The following is a 27,083-nucleotide window of genomic DNA, read 5'->3' on the forward strand; positions in this document are numbered from 1 at the left end:
GTTGTTTTTTCATCCTGTGAAACTTGTTTGCTCTCCCTTTGTTGACGAAACGTATGTGTGCTACGAAGAGAAACAAAAAGAAAGCTCTAGTGACGTCACAGAGATGTCAAGACATTCGAAGACACACGAGACTTGAAGACCAATATGTAAGAAAGGTCGAGCATAGGGTCGAGGCTCATGATGTATCCATGTAGGTCTATATGGATTCCAGTATGCGTCTACTTTCCTAGTTTTTCATAAATCATAAAATGTAATTATCCTTTGTGTAACTTTCCCAATCGTAGTAGCAGTTATTTGAATATAAAATATGTGTATCTACGATGAGGCAGTTTATTTTGGATAAAGATCTATTACCGGGTATTTGGGAGTCTGGGGAATGGGTATTATTTATTTAGTATAGTTCCATGAGTCAACCATGCTATTAGCTTTGATTTGTTTTGTTAAACTTTTCATGTTTTGTTTTTTTTTACTTTTGCAAGGAAGTAGGGGTATTTCATAACTTCCAGATAAGAGAGAATGCTAAAAGGGAGACCACTGCCAAGTATTTTACTTATTTTGCATCCATTCAGCAATTCAAATCATAGAGACATATCCATTCTAATAACTACGACTGAACTCAAATATAGTTAATAGTGTACGTCAAAAAAAAAAGTAGGTTAGGTATCGATTCACATAAACTATTACCCAAATATTAATTGCTTTTTCTCGAATAGAATCTTAGTGAATCTAGATGTAGATAAGATTCTTATCTTACATAATCATCAATGATTATTATTATTAATTAGGTACTTTGATAAAAATTTCAGACTCAATATATTGTATTGAAACTAATATAGTTAGTTAGAGCTTTTGGAACCGAGTTTATTGATACCTCATTTATGTTTCTAAGTTGATTAGAACAGAAGTTATAGCAATTTTAGTGGCGAAAATTTTGCCTATATTATTTTTTTTAAATTGTGACCGAAAAAGGAAAATTTCACATTAAAAATGCTGTAACTTATTTACTATTTGAGTTATTTGCATGTAATTTTCACCAGAAATACATGATTATGTCCTGATATTTATTTTAATTTCAAACAAGTGGTAGACTGTGACATAATGTTCTTATTCGTTTTTAAAGTGAGGTTACTTGTAAAAAAAGAAACGGTCGACAAGAAGTACTTTTTCACATTTAGAAGACTCTAACTTTTAAACCTTAAGAGATAATTGAATGCAATTTTAAACAGAGATGCTTTATTATCTGTTGATACTTATTTTACTTTTAAATTATAGATAGAAGTCCAAGAAAATATTTTACACTTTATGATGTGACACAACATGTAAAAAAAAATGACAGAAAAAGTACTTTTTTTTCCATTAATAGGCTGTATTTTTTTTAACTTTCAGAGCTATATAAATAAAATTTTCAACACAAATGCATGAAATTAATTGTGTTGTTCCTTTTATTATTTTGAAACCTGAGATTTGTGTTAACACAAACCTTTTTTTGTTATAGATCTGTGGCGTCAGTAAGTAAATGTAATACGTCACCAGGTCGAAAATAATTTTCCAATATATGAATTTTTTTGCTTGCGCCCAATGATGGTGTCAGAATATGTAAAAGTATTTATAACATCCTTGTCTGTTGCTGTCACATTAGTGTGTATGACAATCATGTCACATCGCAGCCTCCTTTAGTTATGCCATGCCCATCGCCAATGATGTTCTCTGTGGAGAAAAAAAAATAAAGTTTAGCTCTTAGTCATGATTGAAGCTTCATTTAACACAATATCAACAAAAATGTCATAAACAACTTTAATTTTAAAAGAATATTTTTAGGACTTGATCCTGTATAAAAATCTATGTTATGTCTCTGTATCTAGCCAAGAAATCTTATCTAGAATTTACTTATTTAGATTTGATTGATCAGTGATCTCTCATTGATTTGATCTAACTCTAGATCTAGTAATGAATACTATTGACTTTTTATTTGTCTACTCATCTAGATTTGCCTAGAATCACTATATTTACTTAGCATTATATATTAAAAGTGAAATAATTTAATTAAATTATTTGAATCTAAATGAAACCAGTATAGTTAGATAGATCTTTTTGAATGGAGTTCAGTGATACCTCATTTATGCTTCTAAGTTAATTAGAGCATGAGTTATGATCATTTTAGTGTCGGAAAATTCGTCTATTAAAAAAATCAATTTTTGTGACCGAAAGAAGGAGTTTGTACACTAAAAATGCTATAACTTTTTAACTCTTGAAGATAACTTAATGAAATTTTCAACAGATATGCACAATCATGTTCTGATAATTATTTAAATTTTAAACCATCTATGTCTATTAACACTTTTTTGTTTTAAGCCGTTAATGTTGGGGTAGGTGTTGAAAAACGATAGAAACAAAATACATTTCTGTACATAAATGTTTATAACTTTTAAACCAATAGAGATATTTGGTTGAAACTTTTAACACAAATGCATGATTATTTGTTATTTATTTATTATATATAATCCTGAGCTAGAAGTTAAATCAATTTTTTATTATCGTAGATAAATGTTGGATGGCATGTCGAAAAACGACAAAAAAATATGTTGACTCTTGAAGTGCTCATAAATTTATAACCATTAGAGATATTTAAATGAAATTTTGAACATAAAAGCATGATTATGTGTTATGCATTTATTATATATAATCCTGAGTTAGAAGTTAAAACAAAATTATTTTTTAAATTACAAAACAGTTTGAATGACGTCGGAAAAACGACAAATTATGTAGACACTTAAAGTAGTCATAACTTTGTGAGCAATAGAGATATTTGAATGAAATTTTTAACAGATATGCACAATTATGTTATTTATTTCATATATATAATTATTTTAAATTTGGAATGTATTTTAAAAAATATATAATTTAAAACATGAAGCGAAATGTTGAAAAACTGAATAAAAAAACAAAAACTTTTTCGTTCAATACATTTTGAATTCTGAAACATTTTAATTTTTAAATATTACATAAACGATTTACAAAAAAAAACACCTAGCATTATAATATAGATATAAAATGTAAATAACTATAGATTTCTTGATGTCAGTCTGTGAATATATGTTAGTAGCCAAAGCTTGCGAACATCATGCATGATTGAAGACGCACATAGTCGGACTGTATCTGTTTTGCTGAAATAGAATAAATACTTTTACTGCGTACCAAGCTGTGCTTGCTGAAAAGGTAAAATTAGTCTTATAAATTGTTCATTGCACAATTATCAGCTGTATAGTGAAATTAAACTCTATCACATAAGTAACATCCCAGGTATGCAATATCTACAATATCTTGAAAAATAGCTTAGGTCTAGGTGCTTCAGTAAATATCCAAGTCCAGTCAAGTCTATTTATTAATCCAACATTAAATATAAATTGTATGAAAGATTGGGTCACAGTTGAGTCTGTCACTAACAATTTTATATGCTTCTGAGTCATAAGACTATTGAATCAAAATACAACCGGGTAACATCTCTAAATGTTGCGTTCAATGTCCAATACATCTACTGTTGTGTGTCTAGATAATTCTTTAAAACTGTCTATTTGAGGAATAAGCTCATCATGATTTGTTGTTGTTTTTTTTGTTGGAAATATTTTATGAAGGACTGTTAAAGTTAAAAAGGAAAAGATGAAGCAAATATGGAAGTTTTGGCCATCCCCTCACTGCATGGAAGATTAGGAACAAAAGTAATTCACTTCATCCTTATTATTGGTACATTTTTACGGAACCTGAACAAAGCTTATCAATAATTAAAAGTATCTGATAAATATAAATTAGTTTAGTAAAGGCAAATATTTTGGTTTGGTCAAACTATTGCTTTGTATGGAATGTAATTTATAAGAAATAGATAAAGCAAACACAAGTCCTGGTACGTCCCCTCAGTGCTAAGCAGGTCAGGGAAAAATTAACAAGAAATGATCCACTTCATCTTTGTGGGGGCGCAGTGGCTGAGTGGTTAAGTGCATGGCTTACCAACCTGGGCCCTAGGTTTGAATCTTGGTAAAGACCGATTTTTTGAATTTTTGGGGTGCTCCTGAGTTCACTCAATTTTAATGGGATGGGGAAAAGTCTGAAAGGGTAACTTGACTTAATTTTCATCTTTATGTAAATATAATATTGAGCCTTAACAGGCAAACTATAATACAATTGAATTAAGTTCTGTCAAGTAACATACAACAAGTCAAAAGTAAAATGTATTCACATATGGGTAAGATATTTCTAATATGGAGTAACTTTTATAAAGTTATAAAGAATATTAACATAATATATGATATATACACACAAATAATGACTATAAAAAATGCTACTTCCCAATTATGTATTGAATATCCATATCCATAAGCTAGCAGAATTCAAGTGGTCATCAGATCAATGCCAAATGTACTGTGTTACGCAGCTGCCATGTGAAAAAAACAAACATTAGACTAATTAGCATAAAGATATTAACATTTCAATCAGACAAAAAACTAGCATCTCCCAGAATAATATCAGCTACAAGCTCATACACTGATAACTCAGTAGCTTCACTTTCTGAGCTATATAAAATAGAAATAATACTTCCCTGAATATTCATAACTTTCCCTTCAAACACTGTATCTCCTTGGTCATCTGTCCAAACATGCTGAAGAGTCCTGCCAATGAGGGTTGAAGACTTTGCTAGAATCAGATCACAGTCAGCCTTCGTCTCTGGAGGTACCTTGGTAAAGTCCTCAGTGCCATCTCTGATAGCCTTCTCCAGCTGGGAACGCTGTCTGTTGTCTCTTCGCTGTGCCATCATCTTTAGCCTCTCTGCTGAAGCATTAGAAATATTGATCTCACGAGCCATCATTTCCTGTCTTCTTTTGGCAGCAAAACGTCGAGCAAAGCAAACGATTCTCCACTGTTCTTCAACTGGCTTAGTCTTCAACCACGTCATAGTCTTGTTCATTGCAAATTTTACTTTACCATCTCTAAAGCCAACTGTTGCATTGTGAGCCCTGTGACACTGAAAATCAAACATCCCAAGAGCCCTTTCGCTGTGCATGTTGTGAAGAGGAGCTTCAGATGTCCTCATCACAGTCTCTTCATCAGGATTAGAGAGTGGGCCATCCAGATAGCTAGATAGCTGTCTCTTTAACACCTTGCAAAAACCTTCAGCAAGTTCTCTCGTAATCTCGTGAAAGACTTCATCATTAAAAGTTATAGATCTAGTATACTATAATACTCTATACTTAATTTTTATAACTAAGTAGATCTAGTAAGTAATAATAGACTCACTGAGTAATAGTACTAATACTTCTAATGTCTTATTAAACTAGTAATAGAGTATAAAAAACTATGACTTTAAGTATAGTATACTAACTATAACTATATATATACTTTATATACTATACTTAAGTCTTAATACTATACTATTCAGACTATTCTAGTATACTCATTCATTCATTGGCCTCCTTCAGTCATAAAACGACTTTATCTAAGACTATGGTTCATCTCGAACATTTTTTCATATATGGCTTTGGAGCCCTATTTCGGAGAGACACTCTTGTCCACATATATTGCATGTCAAGGTGGCTTTCGCTTTGGTGGTAGAGGAGCTGGCCATTTTCCATGTGGCACGCTTTTCTACAAGAGCTGAGGCCCATGCTTTCTCCCTGTCTGTAGCTTTCTTACTGTTCTATATTTAAGACATAATATTTAATATAATAATATAAGTCGTGATAAGTAGATCTAGAATAATCTAGACTACTCTAGGTCTAGATCATAGATGATTATCATGATCATCTGACATCAATTATGATCATTATGAGTTCAAATTTTATTCATATATATATATATATATATATATATATATATATATATATCTATATTCAATTTTAATAATTATTCATTTTCATAATAATAATAAAAGCATATATATTGATAATTCATTAATTGATATTGATAACACTTAACTAGAATAGACTAACTTGAAATTGATTAATAAACTAAACTAAAAGAGACAAGTCACAAAGATTAACAAGCATGCCATGAATGACTAGATAGAATCTAGATTCTAGAATATTCTAGATCTATCAACATGAATTTTATCTATTCTAGCTTGACACATGTATGTATTGACAATAAAATGGGTAGAGAACATTTAATTAATATCTTCTATTTTGATTGAAAAGTAATTTCTGTTATCTATATTAAAATACTTATTAATTTTAAATACTAGACTATAGATAGAAATGTAAATAATAATTATATATATATATTATATATATATAGATCTATATATATATATATAAGATATAATGATGAGATATATTTAAGATAAAGGAACGTTTCATATTCCATGTGATACTATGGACATGTATCTAGGACACATTTGTACTATTTGTAGTACAAGATGGATAACTTCTTGAATAAGTCACAAGAAAAGGGCCTCCACAAAAGAGATAAAAATATATCCAAATTTTGATGGGTCAGAAACCTTTAAGTTCTTTATTTTCTAACATTTATTTTGTTGCATTTTTACAGCACTTTTTTAGCATGCTCAGAATAAGTAAACAGGGTTTATAGCGCTCCTAAAATCTCCTAAAAAATGAAAAGTCTCCTAAAATTCTCCAAAAAATTGCCAGAATTCTTTTAAAATTTTGTCCACTCTCCTAAAATTTTTACCCAATATTTTTTTAAAAGTAATTTTGCTTATTTCTTGCTAAAAATGTGAGGGAGAAAAAAACAACAGCGTAACTAGGCATTCTGATCACATGACGTTACTGGCTGGCTTTGTTAATGAGCTGACCAGTGATGCGTCTACACCGCCTTTCACCCACTTGTGAAGAGCGACCTTGTGATTGAAGATGGCCTTGGCTCAAGCAAGCATTTCACCTGGCTTTGTCTGAAGGCAGCATAGAAATGGTTGTATCCTTTCATTGTTACGACTGAAGACGCACTAGATCTAGTCTGTAGTGACTATTGTCTATAATTAGAGCATTACCAGCCTAATGTATACGTTTCACCCCTTCGGGCCCTTCCTCACCTAAGATCTTCTTGTTGTAACAGTAAGAATGACTAGTGTGGAAAGTCCATAAATCTGAGAGCTAAAAATAGTATCTAGATTTAGCTCTGTTAGATCTAGGGAAAATTCGCACCTGACCTGAAAACTTAGTGAATTTTAGTCAATTTAATGATCTCAATACATCTAATGTCTAGATTACTTAAAAAATAAGCTAGATTCTAGATTTACGCCAAAGGACTAGAATCTAGTGAAGATAATTTGCACACAGACGTGAAAAGCCGGCAAATTTTAGTGACAGACCTAGAGTCTAGATTTACTGTAAATTCAGTGAAGATAATTCTCACACTGCGGTGAAAAGTCCAAAAATTTTAGTGACTTAGATCTAGAGTCTAGATTTACACTAAATCATTAGAATCTAGTAAAGATAATTCTCTCACAACCATGAAAAGTCCGCAAATTTGAGTGACTTAGATCAAGAGTCGAGATCTACTGTAGATTTAATGAAAACATTTCGCACACAGCTGTGAAAAGTCAGTAAAAGTTAGTAAGTGGATTCTTATTTTCTTTATTTATCATTAAACATCTTTTTTTTTTTCACAGCTGAAATCAGTCCATAATTCCTTAAAGCATGACCTCCCAAGATAATAGTCTTCTTTCTTGTGTTGATTCTCCTGGTAAGTAGTGAGTTTTTCAGGCTGTTGGAATTCTTGTAGATTTACTTCATTAATGGAGCCATGCAGCAGGCAGGAAAACAGGTCAATGCATGGTATATTTTATTTGGGAAGGGAGCAAGGTTGGAATCCTCTGCCCCCCCCCCTTCTCTGTCTCTTGACAACACTCATGCTTCCCCTACCAAGGCCTGGTATCACTTTTCAGAAGGGCTAATCCAAACCAAGCTGAATCACCCCCTTGAGTGTAAAGGACTTGAAATTTGTAATCATATTATTTTAAACACTGTCCCTCTGCTTCTAAAGGAACCGGTCACAATGAGCTGTAGAAGAGGAGGCTGTTTACAAGTGTCAATCTGTGAGACCTGCTAAAGCCTCTACTCTAGCCTATATAAACCTGTTAAAATTATTCTGACAATTTTTTTTCTTTTCAATATAATAAAAAAGTAAATAGCCCCTTTTAGACCTTGTGGTATTTGGGCCAGATGGTGTCATATTATAGTCATATGCTCATGTGGCTCATGGTTGATGTGGGTGCCATGTGGCCTGTACATTGACCCACTGCCTTTACTTTCTCGCAACTGTCAGGTACCCATTAGAGTTGGATGAACTCAGGGATGTCCTAAAAATACCAAAATTAAAGATCTCAGTTTTCCCCAGAATTCAAATCAAAGTTTCTTATTTCAGAAGCCATGCACCCATTATGATATATCATTTATGTAATGAATACATTTTTTTTCTTCCTCAAGTGACCCAAATCCGGAAACACTCTGCTGGTAATTTGACTGGAGACCTTCGCAAAGTGAAAGATCTGGCAGCTGACATTCACAATCTGATTTTGAAATGGGCAAGTCTGAATTCCAGAGGTGTGGACATTATAACCAGGATAGCCAATATGAAAATTGAGAAAGTGTAAGTCAAATCATTAGTACCGATTCTTGTGTGTTGGGTTATGTTTAGGAATGTGAAAAACATTTCTATATAGAAAAATAGACGCATGAACAAGATTATACAGTGTATTTACAATCTATTAATTGACATTCTATTCTTATATGCTGAGCTTGTGGAGGGAGTCAGACCCAAGGGCCATTTAAGACCGATAGAGATGTCTGCAAGTGAGACATGAGAACGACAGGCCTCAACAAAAGTGTATAGGAGGAGATAGCCTAAGACCAGAGTGCATGAAGACAAGACTGTGCATGCTGGGACGAACCTCGCTGAGAGCAAAAGAAACGAAGCTACCTTAGTCAAGTGAAAGAAAAAGAAAGCTGCCCTATCAGCTAGCCCTAAAACAGATGCATACACATGCACAAACTGTGGCTGAATCTGATGCTCTAGAATTGGCTTCATTAGCTACATCAGATTCTGCCTCGTCTCAAGACGAAACCAAATCAGTGGCTCATCTTGGTGTGTCCAATGTTTTCCTAGGCAGAAGGAGCCATATATTTATATATATTTTCTGTAAACTATTTCTATTTTTGTAACTATACCTATTGCTTTGTAATCTGCTTTACAAGTTGGTCACACAAAATCTACAAGATAGAAAAACACAAATTTAACTCATAGCAATGAACATCAAAGTACTGCATAAAAAAATAAAACAAAAACTGTCTTTTAGTATTGACCTAACATCAGGCAATGGCTTAACATCAGGCAATGGTTTAACATCCAGCAGTAACCTAACTTCTAGCAATGGCCTAATATCTAGCAGCCAAGTCAACTCAGCAACGTACATTCAAGACTCCAACCTCCACAGATGTCTCTACACTTTTGTTGTGACTAGTTAAGTGACATTATATAAAACTATAGGTTGACAAATGGAGGTATTTAAGCTCAATCCTTCATGAAGTCAATGAATTTATAATACAAGATTTAACCCTAATCATCGGAATACGAGATGGTATTAAAAATACCCCTATAGAAAAAAAAACTATATGGAGAGCTGCCTAATCTGGACACCACTGCACAGCTCATATATAGGATTAGTTATCTGAACTCTCCAACATAAAAAAATGAGAAAAGAGAAAAAGAAAGATAGGATCAGGATAAAGCTGCACAGAAATATGCAATAAAAATTTATATTTATAATTATTTTATGTTGTTTTTATAATTTATTATTTTTTTTGTTACAGGTTTAATGTCCAGGAAGTGAGTGGTGGTCCTCAGCCAGCTTTACCTTTGGAATTGAATCCTCTTTGTGATCTATTGTTGGATCTTGTTGGTGATATGGTATGTAGGACAGACGTGTAATTGTTGCAAACAGTATATTGAACGTAGGGGATTTTGTGGATCCCATATATTGTTCACAATTCATTTAAAGCAGGCTATCCTGGGATATTGGATCCTGGATATCTGCTTTACACTGGCTGTTTAATTGCAGTCCAGCTAGACATGAAGACTTTATTACTGCCACAGGCACATGTCCATTGAGTGTTTGTGGACACACGTGACTGGGAACTGTTTCTTCTCAGGGATAGAAATATGCGCTGCAGGAGTACATTAAAACAAAAGTAAATGGAGACGCCTATAAGGAACCCATTAGTAAGTTTTATAAAAAATCATCTGGACTTTGCTGCTCTACTAGAAGCGTGGTAGAGAGGCCAAGTGCGCTTGAACTTGGCTTGGCTTGGCTACCTCGAGGTTGGACACCCAACTCGGGCAGAGTTGTGTTTACTGAGAGCCTAAAGGCAGCATGAAAAACCAACTCCTAGATACCCCCCCCCCCCCCCCCCCCCAGGTCCACAAATGAGATTGGACCAAAAGTGCTCTGAGCATGCTATAAGCATGAAAGTAGCGCTATATAAAAGCTATAAATATTTGTCCATCCCTCTTGAACTTAAGCCTTTTCTGACCAAATATCAGACTCATACGCCCATGTTAGCCTTCATTGCAGTTCATTTATTGACTAGCAACACTGTAAAGTCTTTAAGAAGAATTCTTCAAACTGAATAGCATTTGACAATCAAATTTTTTAGGTGAAAAAAAAAAAGCCTGGATAAAGTAACAGTCTTTAAATATAAAATAAAACCAAAATATGTGAAGTCTGGCTCATTGTTGTACTAAGTAGTGTATGAAATAATAATTATTTAATTTATAGAGCGCTGTTAACAAACAAAATGTAGGCTCAAGGTGCTGTGATAACATTACAAACATAAACACAAGAGCTAAAATGACTATTTGGGGCAGGCACAAAATAGAGCAGTGAGATTCATAACAAACAAATATTCACATTTGACTAGAGTAACACCTTTAGTAAAATCACTTAACTTAGAAAACCTTCAGGATAGAAGACTCAAAAGTAAAGTAGCAATTATACGTAAAACACTGAACCATAATCTTCAAATACAAAAACAAAATTTAATAAAATACTCTGAAAGACACAAAGATAAAGGCACATTCCTTGTTTTATATGCTAGGACAAATTTGTACAAATGCTCCTTCTTCCCTAGTGCTATTAGAGCTTGAAATGGGTTGCCTGAGCTAGCCTGGAAAACCAATGACAAGGCATGCATGACCAGATTCATGACGCGTAGGACGTAATCATCTTCTTTTTTGAAGTAACGTCGGGTAATTATATAAGATAAGATTAATCTATGAAAGTTTTGAACAGATAGGTCTTAATGTTGTTCTTAAATACATTGAAGCATGTTGTCTGTCTGAGATCAATGGGGAGCAAGTTCCAAAGAAAGAGAGAGCTAGTGTCTGTACAATTAGATTATGAGTTTGATGACAAAGTTCATTAGTTTATGTTTTTTTTTACAGAAAAAAATTGTTGAGAAACTCGAGTCCAAGACAAAACTTGCGGAGAGTTTAGTCTCACTGAAAGTTTTCAACACGTCTACAACTGTCAGTGATGTGTTATTTCAGACAATGTCATTAGAGGACATAGGTATGTAGGTTATAACATGTGACATGCTGTTCTATAATTTAAATATGAATGTAAGTCAAGTGCCACCCAATGCTGTATGTAGGCTCCTCTTACCTTGTAGATGCTCACTAAGAAAATAGATTCCCAATCTCGGCGCAATGCTTCTTGAAAAATAGCTAGCTTTCTTTTAAGTCTTGGAATTAAATATCAGACTCTATTATAATTAAAATGTCACTCTTAACTCTTGTCTTGGCATTAAAGTTATAAAAAAACAAACACTTATAACTTCAGATAGGATGAGAAAAATGAGGAACAAAAGCAGAACCTAATGTTATTAGGGAAGCGTGGTCGAGAGGCTAAGTGCGCTTGAACTTGGCTTGTCTTGGCTACCTAGAAGGGGGCTCGAGGTTTGACACCCGACTCGGGCAGAGTTGCATTTACTTAGCGCCTAAAGGCAGCACTGAAAACCAACTTCTAGATACCCCTCTCCCCACTGGTCCACAAACGAGATTGGACCAAAGCGCTCTGAGCATGCTATAAGCATGAAAGTAGCGCTATATAAAAGCTATAATAATAATAATAATAATTTATTTCTAGTAAATGTAGATCTGGATTTATTTATGACTTAAAGTGATTTTAGAACAAGTACTTAGTGTTTGCTATTATTTGATATAAATGTTTGTTTTTTTTCTTTCTAGCCGAGACTGTGAGAGAAATCTGTACAGACTACCAACAGGAAGTGAGTTTCAAGGCTGAGCTATGTAAATATGTAGGCCATGCTGCCAGCAGAGATGTCATCATGTTCTATACCAGCTGTTGGGTTCATCAGCCTTATGTTTCCACGAGGACTTGTGACTTACTGCAGGCCCTTCTCATTGAAACTGGTCATGTCCAGTCCTGATGACCACTACTTCCATGCTGATCAAACAAGCATCCCTAGTGTTCAAACTGTCACTGCAGCAGACTCAAACGTGGGTCCGCTTGTTCCGGCAGGAGATTTAAGTCATGTCAGAAGTGTCAGAGACCGGTACACATCAGGTCAGCATGTACTGGTATCAGATGGCAAACAATTTTTTAACTACCCACCCAGCCATCTCCATTTCTATCTGGTCATAACTTTTAAAAACAACTTTTAATTGCTGATGTTTTGACCTGATAAGATGGTCTTTGATAAATAGACTGGTCTAAAATGACCTGGATGGTGTCTGTCTCACTGAAACAGGAAAATTAACTTTATTGACAAAGCCAGTGATGTGATTGAATTGATTCGGGGAAAAGAAACTACCCAGCCGTGTAATATTCTTGGTGGTAGTTGCATTAAAGTGTCCTAACATAGACTTCAGGCACTTGAGCAGACACAAGAACTGTTTTCTTAATCTTACACAGTGTGTTTAGTTCATTTGTGTCACTGTGTGTTAAATTTAAAGATATTTTACCAAACGAGGAATTCTTAGCTTGAGTTTGGATTTGTCCAGAACACATTGATGGTGTCCAGATTTATTTTGACCTTCATGCTAGCCATGCATATAGTATATGATTTTTTCATATTGGATTTTATTACCAGTACTATTATAATTTTATTTGTATTAATTAACCACCAACTGATTATACTGGATGGTTGCCTGATCGTTTATTATGACCTTTGGACTGACGTGATGGTCTCAAGTAGCTCGCTTCCTCCCCTCCAGGAGGTTTTGGCTAGGGTGTTGTAATCTTTAAAGCAGTGATGAGGCTAAACTATGTTACAACATAATTTACCTCAGTGCAAGACAACGCAGGACTTCGTTAGAGATGAACTAGAACTGATTCGATTAAACTGTTGTCCTAGAAAAACATTTCTTTGTAATTTGATCAATTGAATGTCTAGAATATAAGTTTGTATTTATAATAATGTTGATTTGGTTTTGTCCAAAAAATTAAAAATACGTCCAAGAATGAGGCACTAGTTTGCCAGTTTACTTAGATCAGATTGTCTAAGATGTTGAAACAGTCACAAATAACATAAATAAAATGGAAAATAATTTTCTCAAAATAGGATGCATAAACATTTTTCTAAAGTTTATATCAAGTCATATTTCAAGTCACTCTGTCTGTCTATCACACCCATTCTCGGATCAAGTTGAAACTTTACATAATTATTTGTTGTACCTAAAAAAAAAGGAATCAATTTAAAAAATTAATTTATCAATTAATGATTTTGTTTGGTATCGAAAAGGAAATATTCGTTTTCTCTGATCTAGTTGAAATTGTGCATAATTATTCACAGTCGATAATACATGAATCAATTTAATAGTTAATCAATTAGTGATAATTAATTTTGCTTTATGTAGAAAAAAAGAACTTATTCCTGCAGTATTGAGACATTGCAGTGATTTTAAGCTTCTTCTCTTTGATAAGCTTTGTTGTAAAAAAAAAAGTATTTTTAAATAAAAATGTACTTATCCCTGATTAATGTCAGTATCCATGTTATGAAAGTTAAGCTAGACTAAGCAACTTGCTGAGTACAAATGTTGAATAGTGAAGTGATACAAGATTGCTGGATGTCAAATGAAATAAAAAGGTTTGTCCTTCCTAAAAGTACTTAGTTTAATAGCAGTACTGGTACTGTAGTTATCTTATATAATACAGACGTTACTTCAAAAAAGATGATGATTACGTCCTACGCATCATGCATTTAGTCATGCATATTAACCAATGTCTTAAATTCTGCCAAGTCACTGGTTTTCCTGGCTAGCTCTAATAGCACTAGGGAAGAAGGAGTATTTGTACAAATTTGTCCTAGCATATGGGACAAGGAATGTGCCTTTATCTTTGTGTCTTTCAGAGTATTTTATTAAATTTTGTATTTGAAGATTATGGTTCAGTGTTTTATGTATGATTGCTACTTTACTTTTGAGCCTTCTGTCCTGAAGGCTTTCTAAATTTAGTGATTTTACTAAAGGTGTAGTTTACTGTAGTTTAATAGCAGTACTGGTACTTTGAGTCTTAGGATGGTTCAGACATACTCATAAGCAAACATCCCTTGGCCAAAATGATCTTATCTATAAGGGTAGCGTAGATGGAACATACAGGCATTCTTAGCCATCATTGTACCACTCCTTACACAGGTCAAGTGTCCAGTAAATCAAATGGTGTGTAGGTAACTGAAAAATGTACTAATATTAAAGGGCAATAAGTATGAACCAAAAATAACTTTGGAGTTTAAGTAATTTCATGCCCCACGGATTTAGCATTGAAACTCTCCGCACTTCTGTTTTCATGTGTCCCATTAGTTTGTAAGAAAACAAAAAGTACTAGTGACAATCAATTCTGTTTCCTGCTGACAAATAGGTGCAACTACACCTTAAAAAAAAATTATTATTTAATAAGCAATTTGAAAGGAAAAATAGACAATGTCTATTCAGTATATTTAAAATGTTAGACCCTCATAAAAAAGATATTTTGAAAGTATGTGTAATGATGGTTAGACCTCCCCTACACATCTAGCTTGGAAATGTATTGATATTTTAAAAACTATTTACAAGATTAAACATCATGGAGTTGTGAATACTTTTAATGAATATTTAAATGTAATCCATTCATCATCATCATCACTCCTTTGAGTTCCTCATGGAACATAGGGCCTCGACAAAAACACGCCACTCTCCACGGTCTCTTGCTAACTTTTTGATGGTGTCCCAGCTCTTCCCGGTCTTCTCTGCTTCTTCTTGAACATGGCGACGCAGTGTACTTGAAGAAGCAGAAATGTAATCCATTAAGGACAAAAATTATTTGTTTTTAGCACATTAATTAAAAGAAAGCTGGGAGATTGTGTGTGATTCCATTAAGTCTTGAGTTACAAAGTATGCATGCAGTCTTAGACCAGAATTACAACTTTAATATTGCAACATCTGTTAAACAAAAGGCTGTCTATCAGCATTTAGTACCACATTTAGCATCTGCTTTGCCATTTTGAAATATGTAGATTCCACCTCACCTTTCCCTAAATCTGACGGGCACCACACAAGATCTGTTGATCATCTTTCTTCATGTCTTTTGAGGGCATGAAATGGCCTAAATTGTGCAGATGTGCCAAATCCCATAAACTCTTGTCTTATGAAATGGAAAAATCATATTTTAATGACAGGACCATCCAAAATTTTATGTTGTCTTCCCATCCCTTGCAGTCTGTCTTTTCTTCTTTTTCCTGGTACTGTTCCCTTTAAGGAAGGTCTTTGCAAGCACTGAACCCTGTGATATGGTCATAGAGTTTAAGTTTGAGCTTTTGACAGTAGTTAGCAGGTCATCCTGAGGTTCAAGTACTGTATTATCCTGTTTCTAATTTCTTCATTAATTATTCAGTCTTTGTATGTGATATCTAGGCTCATTCTGTACATCTCAATTCCATTGCTAGGATCTCTAGTTCTACAATCAGCATCCAAGATTCACAATCATATAAGAATGTGGCTATGACCGCGGAATGCATCAGTCTGATTTTAATGTTGAGGGGTGGGCTTTTTACAGATTGTTTTTAAGTTTTGAAAGTGCAGCTGTGGACTGTACAATTCTGGCCAGTATTTCAGGTTTGGTTCCTTCATCTGAGATGATAGCTCCGGGGTATTTAAAACTACTGACACCTGTCACCTTTTAGCTCCAATACTGATCTCCCTAGCACTACTCCCAGCATGTGGAACAAGAATTTATTTAAAACTTGTGTGTGTGGGATCTGTGACTGAGTGGCAAACACCATTTGGCTATCTATCAAGAGGGCTCAAGTTCAGATCCAGGCTGAGCACATTAAGCCCTCCCCAACTTGGACCAAAGTGCACTGAGTAGACCATTAACATGATAGAGATGCTTTACAACAGCAATTCAACAAAATATTTTTTATTGGCTAGTACAAAACCATATTGGGTGCTCTTTAATCTCAAGTGCCAGCAGAGACTGGAAGGGTTTGCCTAAGTCAGCCCAAAATAAACAATGACTTGGTAGACTATAACTTTTATGACATTCATGACTATATTGACACATCAATACACTTGAGGCATAATAGTCTTCTTATTCTGAAAGAACATCTGTAATTAGTATCCATTACTATATTGTTTGTTTTTTAAAAGTATTTTCTTAAGTTTCAGTAAATTAATATTTATCTCAAATCCCAAATGTAAAGCAGCAGGTTTCAACCATTTCAAGAGTTTCTAGATTTTTTTAAAATGTGATGAAAACAAAATTCCTTCAAGGCACTGAAAGAGAAGTGTTCAATTGGTTCATAAGCTGTCTTTGGGATTATTTGAACTTACTTCTCAACGGTATACAGGTTCCCGGTCACTTCATCCCCGGTCACTTCATCCCCGGTCATTTCATCCCCGGTCACTTCATCCCCGGTCATTTCATCCCCCGGTCACTTCATCCCCCGGTCATTTCATCCCCAATTAAATATTTTATATATAAATATGATTATGTAGAATGCTTTCTTTTTGACATTTTATGACATATTACTAATGCGTTTATGGTGTTTCCTCTTCCACTTTGTATTCTTAATGAGAAATCTAATATTATATGGTAAATCTGGATGTGTACTTATCTATAGCGTAATGATTAAAGGCCAAGGTGTAGTGCAAGTAGTGGGAATCTTTTGAGAGATAGAAGTGCAATTAGAATAATTATGACCGTGCCGCTGATAACTTATCATCAAAGGCCAAGGTGTGGTGCAAGTAGTGGAAATCTTTTGAAAGATAGAAGTGCGATTAGAATAATTATGACCTTGCCGCTGATAACTTATCATCAAAGGCCAATGTGTGGTGCAAGTAGTGGAAATCTTTTGAGAGAGAAGTGCGATTACAATAATTATGACCGTGCCGCTGATAATTTATCATCAAAGGCCAAGCTGTGGTGAAAGTACGACCATGTTTCACTTTATTTGATTTTTCAATCGCTCTTTCTTGAAAATGGGCGAGTCATTTTTAGCCTTGTAATAAGGTTTTATTTTTTTCTAATAAAGGCGGACTTCCTTATAAACATTAAAGTTACAAATTGTGTTATAGGACTTTATTTCTATCGATATTTCATTTCTACACGTATATGTAAATATGTATTTGGTTTATTGATATTCATTCTACATATTGAAACTGGTGGGGGGCCTCTAGTGTTGTGAACATACCCGTCATGATAAGGTTCCTATAGCCTTAAAATTAATTGTTTGAGTGCTTATTGGAAATAATCTTGCATGTATATTTAGGGTGTCACTCTCTGTCTCTTTCTCTCTCTCTGTCATTTAAATAAAAAAGGAATACATTAAATATTGCTCATTTAATGCTTTTTAAAATTACAATTTGTTAGATAAAATTATCAAGTGATGAAAATATCAGGGGATGAAGTGACCGGGAGATGAAGTGACCAGGGGATGAAATGACCGGGGGATGAAGTGACCGGGGGATGAAGTGACCAGGGGATGAAATGACCGGGGATGAAGTGACCGGGGGTGAAATGACCGGGGATGAAGTGACCGGTCACCGGTATACATACCTAATTGGTAATGGATAGAACAAAGGTCTTTTTCTTGATTGTAGCGTAACATTTTTAATATAGATTTATTGTGTAATAAAAATGTATCAAACTATTGAATATAGTCCACTTAAGATGTTTTTAAAAAAATGCTATATTGGCAGCAGGATACTTATCAGAACTTTTATTTCCTTCCGGCTTTAATGTTTGGGTTCTTCTATCATTATGTTGTTATTTTTTAACCTAATAAACGACACTTGGGTTCGGCTTTTTGGAATCCATGAGCAAATACAAGAGCAGAAACAAGGGCAAGCATGTAAATATGTTTTTATTTCAACTCAAGTGTTGGACTACAACAATAGAGAATTAATTGACTGTGTGTGTGTGTGTGTGTAAATGTGTTTGTGTCTTCATGTATGAATCAAATAAAGGACAGTAAACTTGTAAGTAAATATCTTATCCCAGTCAACTTTAACCCATACCAACAGATAACAACAATGTATAGTAACCATAAGCAGTGTGGAGGCTCCCTTAGATTAGTGCATATATTTATGCAAAATAGAATAAGCCAATGCAAGGCCCAGATACCCCCCCCCCCCCCCCCCCAAAATGACTTAAGAAACAGAATCCATTATGCTATCTCAACTCTAACTTGAATGACTTTTTCAAGTTCCTCTAGAAGTAGTTTAGTCACAACCATTAATATACAATTCTCTCTTCCTTTGATTAAGTTACCAACACGGAGCTGTGACTATGTTTCTCCACACACCTTCATGAGGTGAAACAAAAACAGAAAACAAATAAACTGGTTTAAAAAAAAAAATACAACTCTGTACTGAGGAAAGACCTACACTGGACAGTGAAAGTACTTAAAGCATTTGAACACCACCTGATCCGGTATCTTCAGTCAGCTGGTTCAGCTGACCAGACAGCAGAGCCTGGACGGTTTCCAGAGACAGGCCCTGGGCACCTTGAAGCTGATAGGTGTTGCCGTCGGCACTCTGAATAATTATAGTACCATCTTCTGTTTGATAAATATTTGTTCCCTCAGACAAATAAATCTGGTTATCTACCTCGTCCCCGCTGGGCATTCCACTATCCCTTGTGTCCAGAAAGTGAGCATCAGCATCCGGAGGTTCGGACACTGGCAGATTATCAGACAGCAAGTTGATAGAGTCCTCTGGAGTCTCTACAGACTGTAGTAGGGATCTGCCATTCAGATGAACAGAGGCATCGGCCTGTTCATACTGCAGTCCCGACATGTCTGCTAATATCATCGAGGAGTTGTTCAAAGACTCAGTCTTAATATCCTGGCTACCTCCATTGGTGTAAGGGCTGGAGTGGAGCATGGTGGAGCTAAAGCCCATTTGGGATTTAGAAATGATAAAATCTCCAGTGGATGTGGCACTGGATACCACCAATGTCCCAGCACTGACGTTGCTGCTGTCTTTGATACTAATTGGGGGCGAGGAATTGGTCGAGAAATCTGTTGAGCTGCCGTTAATGTACGCCATGCCATCCAGTACGCTAATGGTTCCATTTTGTATCATACCAAAGGACGGTGAGGATGTGACAGAAGCCTCACCTGTTGTGACATATTTACAATTAGAGTCTGTGGCCTGGGGGTGAAGGAAAGAATCTGCCTCTGTGACACTGGAGACAGAGACGAGGTCGGTTGTTGAGAGCGTGCCATTCAAGTTATCAGCAGAGACCGCCAGTGTGCTAAGATCATCGGTGAAACCCAGAGAATTCAGTACCTCAATGTCGTCCATTTCTGACTCAGAGACAATCACCTGGACCCCAGTTGCTTTGTTTGGACTGGCAATGAACTGTTGACCTGAGGGAGGGGTCACCAAAGTCCTAGTGGAAAGCACTGGTTTGGGTTTAGTAGCCTCTGTCGTGTTGCTACTGACTATTGGAGAGATGGCCGGAACAGTTGTAGTCCTAGCAGGCAAATGTGGCTGGAATACTGTTTGAGAAGTCGATAATAAGCTAGCCGTTTTGTTACTGCTGCGGCCATTGGAGAGCGCAACAGAGGTGGAAATAGTCGAGGATGTGGTGTCATGGAAGAGCTGCCTGGAAACCTTGACTTCTGCAGGTTTCGCCTGGCTCAGTATCGACCGAGAGTGGCTGACCGAGGGGCTGGCTGTTGTGCTGAACAATGAAATGGTTGACATGCCCTGAGGTTTGCCCACAGTGGACTGACTGGGCACAAGAATCTTGGTTTGTTGGGGGGGTTGCCTAACCACCACTCTGTGCTGCGCTGAAGGAGGTGCAGCTGTTGCCAAAAGTAAAGTTGTCGCATTTGGCTGTTGGCTCGCAGTGGTGGCTGCTATCGAGGCCTGCTGACTTTGTGGTGTAGCTACTAAGATTTTTGGTTGGACACTGGAGATAGTTGGCAAAATTTGCCCAGTGGTCAGCTGAGGGGTGATGAGGACAGGGACAGACTGACCTTTGCTGGCCCCTTTGTTTGCCCCAAGAAGATGCTGCCCTTTTGAGTCAGCCAGGACATACGAGACTGTGGTTGGGCATGCTATATGAACAAAAGGGGATCTGACAGTGACAGACGACACAGAGACTGGCTTGGAAACCGATGAGGTGAACGTTGGGGGAGATGAAGATGTTGTCACAGTGGATGAGGTCACTGCAGTAGAAAAGTTTAACTGTGGGGATGTCACGGACGACGAGGAAAGAGAAGAAACAGACGACAATGAAGAATCAGACCTTGAAATAATTGTTTTCTCTTCGAGGGATGAACCCTGTTGTGACGTGACCACTGATGCATTCACATTCGCAGGCTGAGACAATCTATCCCAGGAGACATAAGTACTTATTTTCGGCTTCTTCACCTGATTTTGCCCTTGTTCTAAGGGCACCTCAGAACCTGAACGCTTGGCATCTGGTTGATCTGAAGTTGGTTTAGTATTGGATACAACAGTCAATGCTGCAGCGGACAGTTTATTATGCAGAGAAGAAAAGGAGTTACTGTCACCAGGTGGCATTTCTCGGACTCTGTAGGTCAATGTATCCAAGCCTAAACATGTTGCCAAATTTTTGTCAGACACCTGAAAATAAATTTTTAAAAAGTAACAACGAATAGGTTTTATCAATTTGACTAATTGTTAACATCAAATTTTCCTAGTCATCTAACGAAATAAAAAGACTTCCCAGAAAAACAGTGACAACTAATCTACGTGACAATGTCATTTTCTAAATGGGTTAGATGAGATTGAGATAAATTTATTTTGGAGAGATAATTCAAAAAAACTTCTTTGGCTGGACACAATGGTCAAATATTGTACTTGAGTGTTGGACTTGCTGCTCATGTGCAGACAAGCAGTAGCATCACAAGTAAGATCATGAAAGGCATTTGGAATAGCATGACAGATAGTCCATTCTTATTCAGGTCAGATGTATTAACATATTACACACTAAAATCACATTACATGACACAGAGGGGAGCCTACTACTGACAAACTTTGGTGTAAAAATATGAGGATCCTGGTTGACTTCTGTTATGTCTACCTTCATATAGCCTAGATCTTTTACAGCTACTGAACACAAAAATCCTGTTTGAAAATTGGTTTACACAAATGTGCATACAATAAGTAAAGCTAATTTTAAGGACCAAAAAAAACATGCTTTAGGCATGCCTAAAGAAGCTGAACATATCTTAAACAGAATGAACAAGACAACAGTGGAATTCAATGAACCATCATGTAAGGGTTTCAAGGACTGTCAATGCTGGGGGTGAAAGTTGGGTTAAGCTCCCACTTTCTAGGAAATACTCTCAAGGCTTGCGTCTCTTAATGCCTCCGACAGTCAAATCCAGCTTCAGGCCTTCACACATGATTTTCTCTTAAACCTATTCTTTACAAACTGACAAGAGAAAGAATGAAAGGTGGACTACTGGTGCCTGAAAACCAGTTTTGCTTTGTAATGATGGGACATGTCAGACTTAATGCACGCCATCTAGGAGAAGGAAAACTTGACTCCAAATCTCCACTTGGTGGCAATATTTCCCCGATATCGGAGCCAAGGATCCAGGATTTGACTATTCCACAGGGCATACCCAAATAACAGTCTACTTTCTAAATGAAGATGTTTTTTCTTTTCGAGAGCTCGGTGGATGGCGGAGAATGGACCCATCTTGTCCCATGGATATTCCAGTCACAGCTAGAATCAGATGTTCTTTTACTTCAACATAAGAGCAACACACAAGACCCAAAACTTCCTTAAAATGAGATTTTATAGAAAGCATGAGAAGACCTACACAATATTTTCTGCAATAGAGCCTACGACTCAGGAGCAAAAACAGCTTAAAAAAGAACCATCATGCAGATGAGATGAAATGTTTATTGAGTTTTGAGATTTGATTTTTTGGCACATTGGCACAATCTAGGCCATGTTGTGCCCTGAAATGTTTATATGTGAGTTTATAAAATATGTATAATTAATTTTTGAAATGACAAGAGTTAACTTTAGTAAGAACATAAATAGCCTTTGCACCTTTTTGGAGCACAGAAAAAAAAAAAGAACAGACGGAAAGCACAAACATTTTATTTATATAGTGTTGTGTATACAGATTCTCTGATGTATTTTCTTGCACTAACTCATGACATATTTGACAGACATTTGACTTACACCATCATAACAGCATAACATGAACACCACCATAGGGCTGGTGGCATTGATGTCTGTGATAATAAAGTCCCAAGCAACTGAACTAATGGTCAAGAGCCCAAATGTTTATAGGGACTTAAAAAATAGAAAATGTAGCATTTAGTGAGTCTCCCTGAATCCAAAGAAAACTAATGGGCTACTAGCATTTTGGGAAAAGTAAATTGGCTTGGTTTATTGCTAGACATTCTTGCTAACTGTTGAGCACAGAAATAGAAAACTTGTACATCGCATCATTAAGTCTCAAAAGGAAACATCTTCGCTTACCTGTTTAATAACTCAAAAAGAGAAAATATAAATTAGCCTAGAAAGGCATTTCAAACTATTCAACCATAGTTTGAAGTGGCTAGGTGCCAACAGAGCACACAGTTTGTGAGCACTAAGGTTAAAAGCCAATAATACTTGTCTCACTTTGATCATTTTACACTGTAAGTTGTCATCCACAAGTTCCTCTGGACTCAAAGGTTTCATGTAGTCAGCACAGGCCTTCTGGACATGTTGTCTTAGAGACTCAAACTCTCTGTAGATTACATCCACCTGCAAGAGAACAGACAACTTGAGATATAAAAGTAGATCTGTGTCAAGAATCGGAGGTGATGTGCCTGAGCGGTACAGCGCTTGGCTTCTGGACCTAGGGTCCTGGGTTCGAACACTGTTGAAGACTGGGATTTTTAATTTCTGGATCTTAGGGCGCCTCTGAGTCCACCCAGCTCTAATGGGTACCTAATATTATTAGGGGAAAAGTAAAGGCAGTTGGTCATTGTTCTGGCCACATAACAGCCTTGTTAACCGTGGGCCACATAAACAGATGACCCTTACACCATCTGCTCTATAGATCATAAGGTCTGAAAGAGGGTGTCTATCATCATACCATGAGTATCTAACATACACTTGAATTTCAGTTACAAAAAAATATTTTACAGTTTAAGTGAACATTTCTATTTAAAGCTGTAAAAGTAACACTGAACTCAATGAAGGCATCTCATAGTCAATATACATGAACTTTTCAAGATTCACTCAGCTTAATCATTTTAATGATTTAATATTTAAGATTTAATAGTCTTTCCAAAAAAAAATAAATTAACTTCGCAGTTTCAAGTTGAAGAAACTAAGCAGAAGAAACTAAGTAAGACCAACTGTACATCACATTCTAGGGGACTTGACTCTCCAGGCTCAAGAAACTAAGTAAGACCAACTGTACATCACATTCTAGGGGACTTGACTCTCCAGGCTCAAGAAACTAAGTAAGACCAACTCTACATCACATTCTAGGGGACTTGACTCTCCAGGCTCAAGAAACTAAGTAAGACCAACTGTACATCACATTCTAGGGGACTCGACTCTCCAGGCTCAAGAAACTAAGTAAGACCAACTGTACATCACATTCTAGGGGACTCAACTCTCCAGGCTCAAGAAACTAAGTAAGACCAACTGTACATCACATTCTAGGGGACTTGACTCTCCAGGCTCAAGAAACTAAGTAAGACCAATTGTACATCACATTCTAGGGGACTCAACTCTCCAGGCTCAAGAAACTAAGTAAGACCAACTGTACATCACATTCTAGGGGACTCGACTCTCCAGGCTCAAGAAACTAAGTAAGACCAACTGTACATCACATTCTAGGGGACTCGACTCTCCAGGCTCAAGAAACTAAGTAAGACCAACTGTACATCACATTCTAGGGGACTTGACTCTCTAGGCTCAAGAAACTAAGTAAGACCAACTGTACATCACATTCTAGGGGACTCGACTCTCTAGGCTCAAGAAACTAAGTAAGACCAACTGTACATCACATTCTAGGGGACTCGACTCTCCAGGCTCAAGAAACTAAGTAAGACCAACTGTACATCACATTCTAGGGGACTCTACTCTCCAGGCTCAAGAAACTAAGTAAGACCAACTGTACATCACATTCTAGGGGACTCTACTCTCCAGGCTCAAGAAACTAAGTAAGACCAATTGTACATCACATTCTAGGGGACTCAACTCTCCAGGCTCAAGAAACTAAGTAAGACCAACTGTACATCACATTCTAGGGGACTCAACTCTCCAGGCTCAAGAAACTAAGTAAGACCAATTGTACATCACATTCTAGGGGACTTGACTCTCCAGGCTCAAGAAACTAAGTAAGACCAACTGTACATCACATTCTAGGGGACTCGACTCTCCAGGCTCAAGAAACTAAGTAAGACCAACTGTACATCACATTCTAGGGGACTCAACTCTCCAGGCTCAAGAAACTAAGTAAGACCAACTGTACATCACATTCTAGGGGACTCAACTCTCCAGGCTCAAGAAACTAAGTAAGACCAACTGTACATCACATTCTAGGGGACTTGACTCTCCAGGCTCAAGAAACTAAGTAAGACCAACTGTACATCACATTCTAGGGGACTTGACTCTCCAGGCTCAAGAAACTAAGTAAGACCAACTGTACATCACATTCTAGGGGACTTGACTCTCCAGGCTCAAGAAACTAAGTAAGACCAACTGTACATCACATTCTAGGGGACTCGACTCTCCAGGCTCAAGAAACTAAGTAAGACCAACTGTACATCACATTCTAGGGGACTCGACTCTCCAGGCTCAAGAAACTAAGTAAGACCAACTGTACGTAACATTCTAGGGGACTCGACTCTCCAGGCTCAAGAAACTAAGTAAGACCAACTGTACATCACATTCTAGGGGACTCGACTCTCCAGGCTCAAGAAACTAAGTAAGACCAACTGTACGTAACATTCTAGGGGACTCGACTCTCCAGGCTCAAGAAACTAAGTAAGACCAACTGTACGTAACATTCTAGGGGACTCGACTCTCCAGGCTCAAGAAACTAGTAAGACCAACTGTACGTAACATTCTAGGGGACTCGACTCTCCAGGCTCAAGAAACTAAGTAAGACCAACTGTACGTAACATTCTAGGGGACTCGACTCTCCAGGCTCAAGAAACTAAGTAAGACCAACTGTACATCACATTCTAGGGGACTCGACTCTCCATGCTCAAGAAACTAAGTAAGACCAACTGTACATCACATTCTAAGGGACTCGACTCTCCAGGCTCAAGAATCTAAGTAAGACCAACTGTACGTAACATTCTAGGGACTCAGCTCTCCAGGCTCAAGAAACTAAGTAAGACCAACTGTACATCACATTCTAGGGGACTTGACTCTCCAGGCTCAAGAAACTTAGTAAGACCAACATTACATCACATTCTAGGGACTCAGCTCTCCAGGCTCAAGAAACTTAGTAAGACCAACTGTACATCACATTCTAGGGACTCGACTCTCTAGGCTCATTAAGGACATCAGAGATAAGAGGACTGAAATTGAGGAAGTGACAACATCGATGCCTCAATCCTCCTCAAAAAGGTAAATTCAAAATACACAACAATCAAAGTTCAAACAACTCTAAGATTAAAGGCAACTTTTGTTTGTGGTTGAAAGGAAATTGCCTGTATCACAAAGTCCATACTATTAGTGTCACATTATATTATTTAATTATTAAATTATTATTATGCGTCTGCACCCATACCAAGAACAAGTATGAACAATAAAACACTGAGTCCTACTAGTTTCATATATTCTCCAATAGGAAAGAAGATACCATGAATTAATTTTTACTAAATCTGCACAATCACTTGTATGTTACAACTAATTATAATCTATATCACATAAACACTATTCTAAATCAAATATATTCCACACAGACTTAGCTAAATCTACACAGCTAATGTTTTTACAGCAGATGACTGCCTCTCTTTCAGTTTCAATGATTCTCATCCCCCAAGACAAACTTCGACTTTAATTAACATAATATTTTATGCCAAGACTTATTTATTTTTACTATATATATTAGCTATACAATATCCATAAATTACAATTTGTAAAAAAAATTAAATTAAAATAGGTTTTATACATAGGCTATATGTAGATTTATTTCAACATGCATAGAAAGTAGGCAGTAATACCAAATGGGTAATTTGGCACAGCACTGAACTTCAAAACTATATATGTTTTTGGTCACCAGGCTATTGAAGAGGTCACTCAAAGTTCAACCAATCAAAAATGTTAATTGAACACCACGATAATGTCAAAGAATGACATCAAAAGCTAAATCTACAACTTCTGTTGACTATACGTTAGTATACTTACAACTTCTGTGCCTTTACATTAGTACAGTGTTTACCAAACTATGTTATGTGGAACACGAGGCCTGAATAGATGTTTCACGAACTACTGGAATAATTAGCTAGTAGGCCACCATGTGAAATAATCTCTCTAAAAAAAAATAAGCAAAGTGTTCCGTTGAAGAAAATGTTTGGGAAACACTACATTAGTATTTAGCATTAGAACTTGTGTAGACCATACT

At 36.2% G+C, this 27,083-nt stretch overlaps 2 protein-coding genes across 5 annotated transcripts in view; one reads left to right on the forward strand and one right to left on the reverse strand.

Moving 5' to 3' along the window:
- The first annotated feature begins 510 nt into the window (after window positions 1–510).
- Window positions 511–13,384, forward strand: LOC106055469 (cyclin-dependent kinase 2-interacting protein-like). 4 transcript variants are annotated; one of them, XM_056022668.1, is made up of 6 exons: window positions 511–651; window positions 7,616–7,689; window positions 8,433–8,595; window positions 9,816–9,912; window positions 11,446–11,572; window positions 12,250–13,384. In XM_056022668.1, exons 2-6 carry the CDS (start codon window positions 7,644–7,646, stop codon window positions 12,450–12,452), a joined length of 636 nt encoding a protein of 211 aa, XP_055878643.1. In that variant the 5' UTR covers window positions 511–651; window positions 7,616–7,643; the 3' UTR covers window positions 12,453–13,384. The 4 variants fall into 4 exon arrangements, with proteins under 4 accessions (XP_055878643.1, XP_055878644.1, XP_055878645.1 ...); XM_056022669.1 differs by having other exon boundaries at window positions 512–634; XM_056022670.1 differs by lacking the exon at window positions 511–651 and adding an exon at window positions 765–3,216.
- Window positions 13,385–18,347: 4,963 nt separating this feature from the next.
- The window catches only part of LOC106055468 (uncharacterized), a 49,313-nt gene continuing 40,577 nt past the window's right edge, over window positions 18,348–27,083 (reverse strand). Inside the window, exons 5-6 of the mRNA XM_056022667.1 lie at window positions 23,126–23,251; window positions 18,348–21,099 (exon numbers count right to left, since the gene is read on the reverse strand). Of these exons, the coding sequence (XP_055878642.1) occupies window positions 18,904–21,099; window positions 23,126–23,251 (2,322 nt within the window). The 3' untranslated portion in view covers window positions 18,348–18,903. The remainder of the gene's footprint in view (window positions 21,100–23,125; window positions 23,252–27,083) is intronic.

The sequence above is a fragment of the Biomphalaria glabrata genome, chromosome 3 (genome assembly GCF_947242115.1).
Source record: "Biomphalaria glabrata chromosome 3, xgBioGlab47.1, whole genome shotgun sequence".
Classification (NCBI taxonomy): domain Eukaryota; kingdom Metazoa; phylum Mollusca; class Gastropoda; family Planorbidae; genus Biomphalaria; species Biomphalaria glabrata.

Bases quoted from the DNA above. Each gene is read 5' to 3' on its own strand.
- LOC106055469 (XM_056022668.1), top strand. From the start codon at position 7,644: ATGACCTCCCAAGATAATAGTCTTCTTTCTTGTGTTGATTCTCCTG. The intron at 9,913-11,445 runs GTATGTAGGACA...TTTTTTTTACAG, and splicing joins TGGATCTTGTTGGTGATATG to AAAAAAATTGTTGAGAAACT. The intron at 11,573-12,249 runs GTATGTAGGTTA...TTTTCTTTCTAG, and splicing joins AATGTCATTAGAGGACATAG to CCGAGACTGTGAGAGAAATC.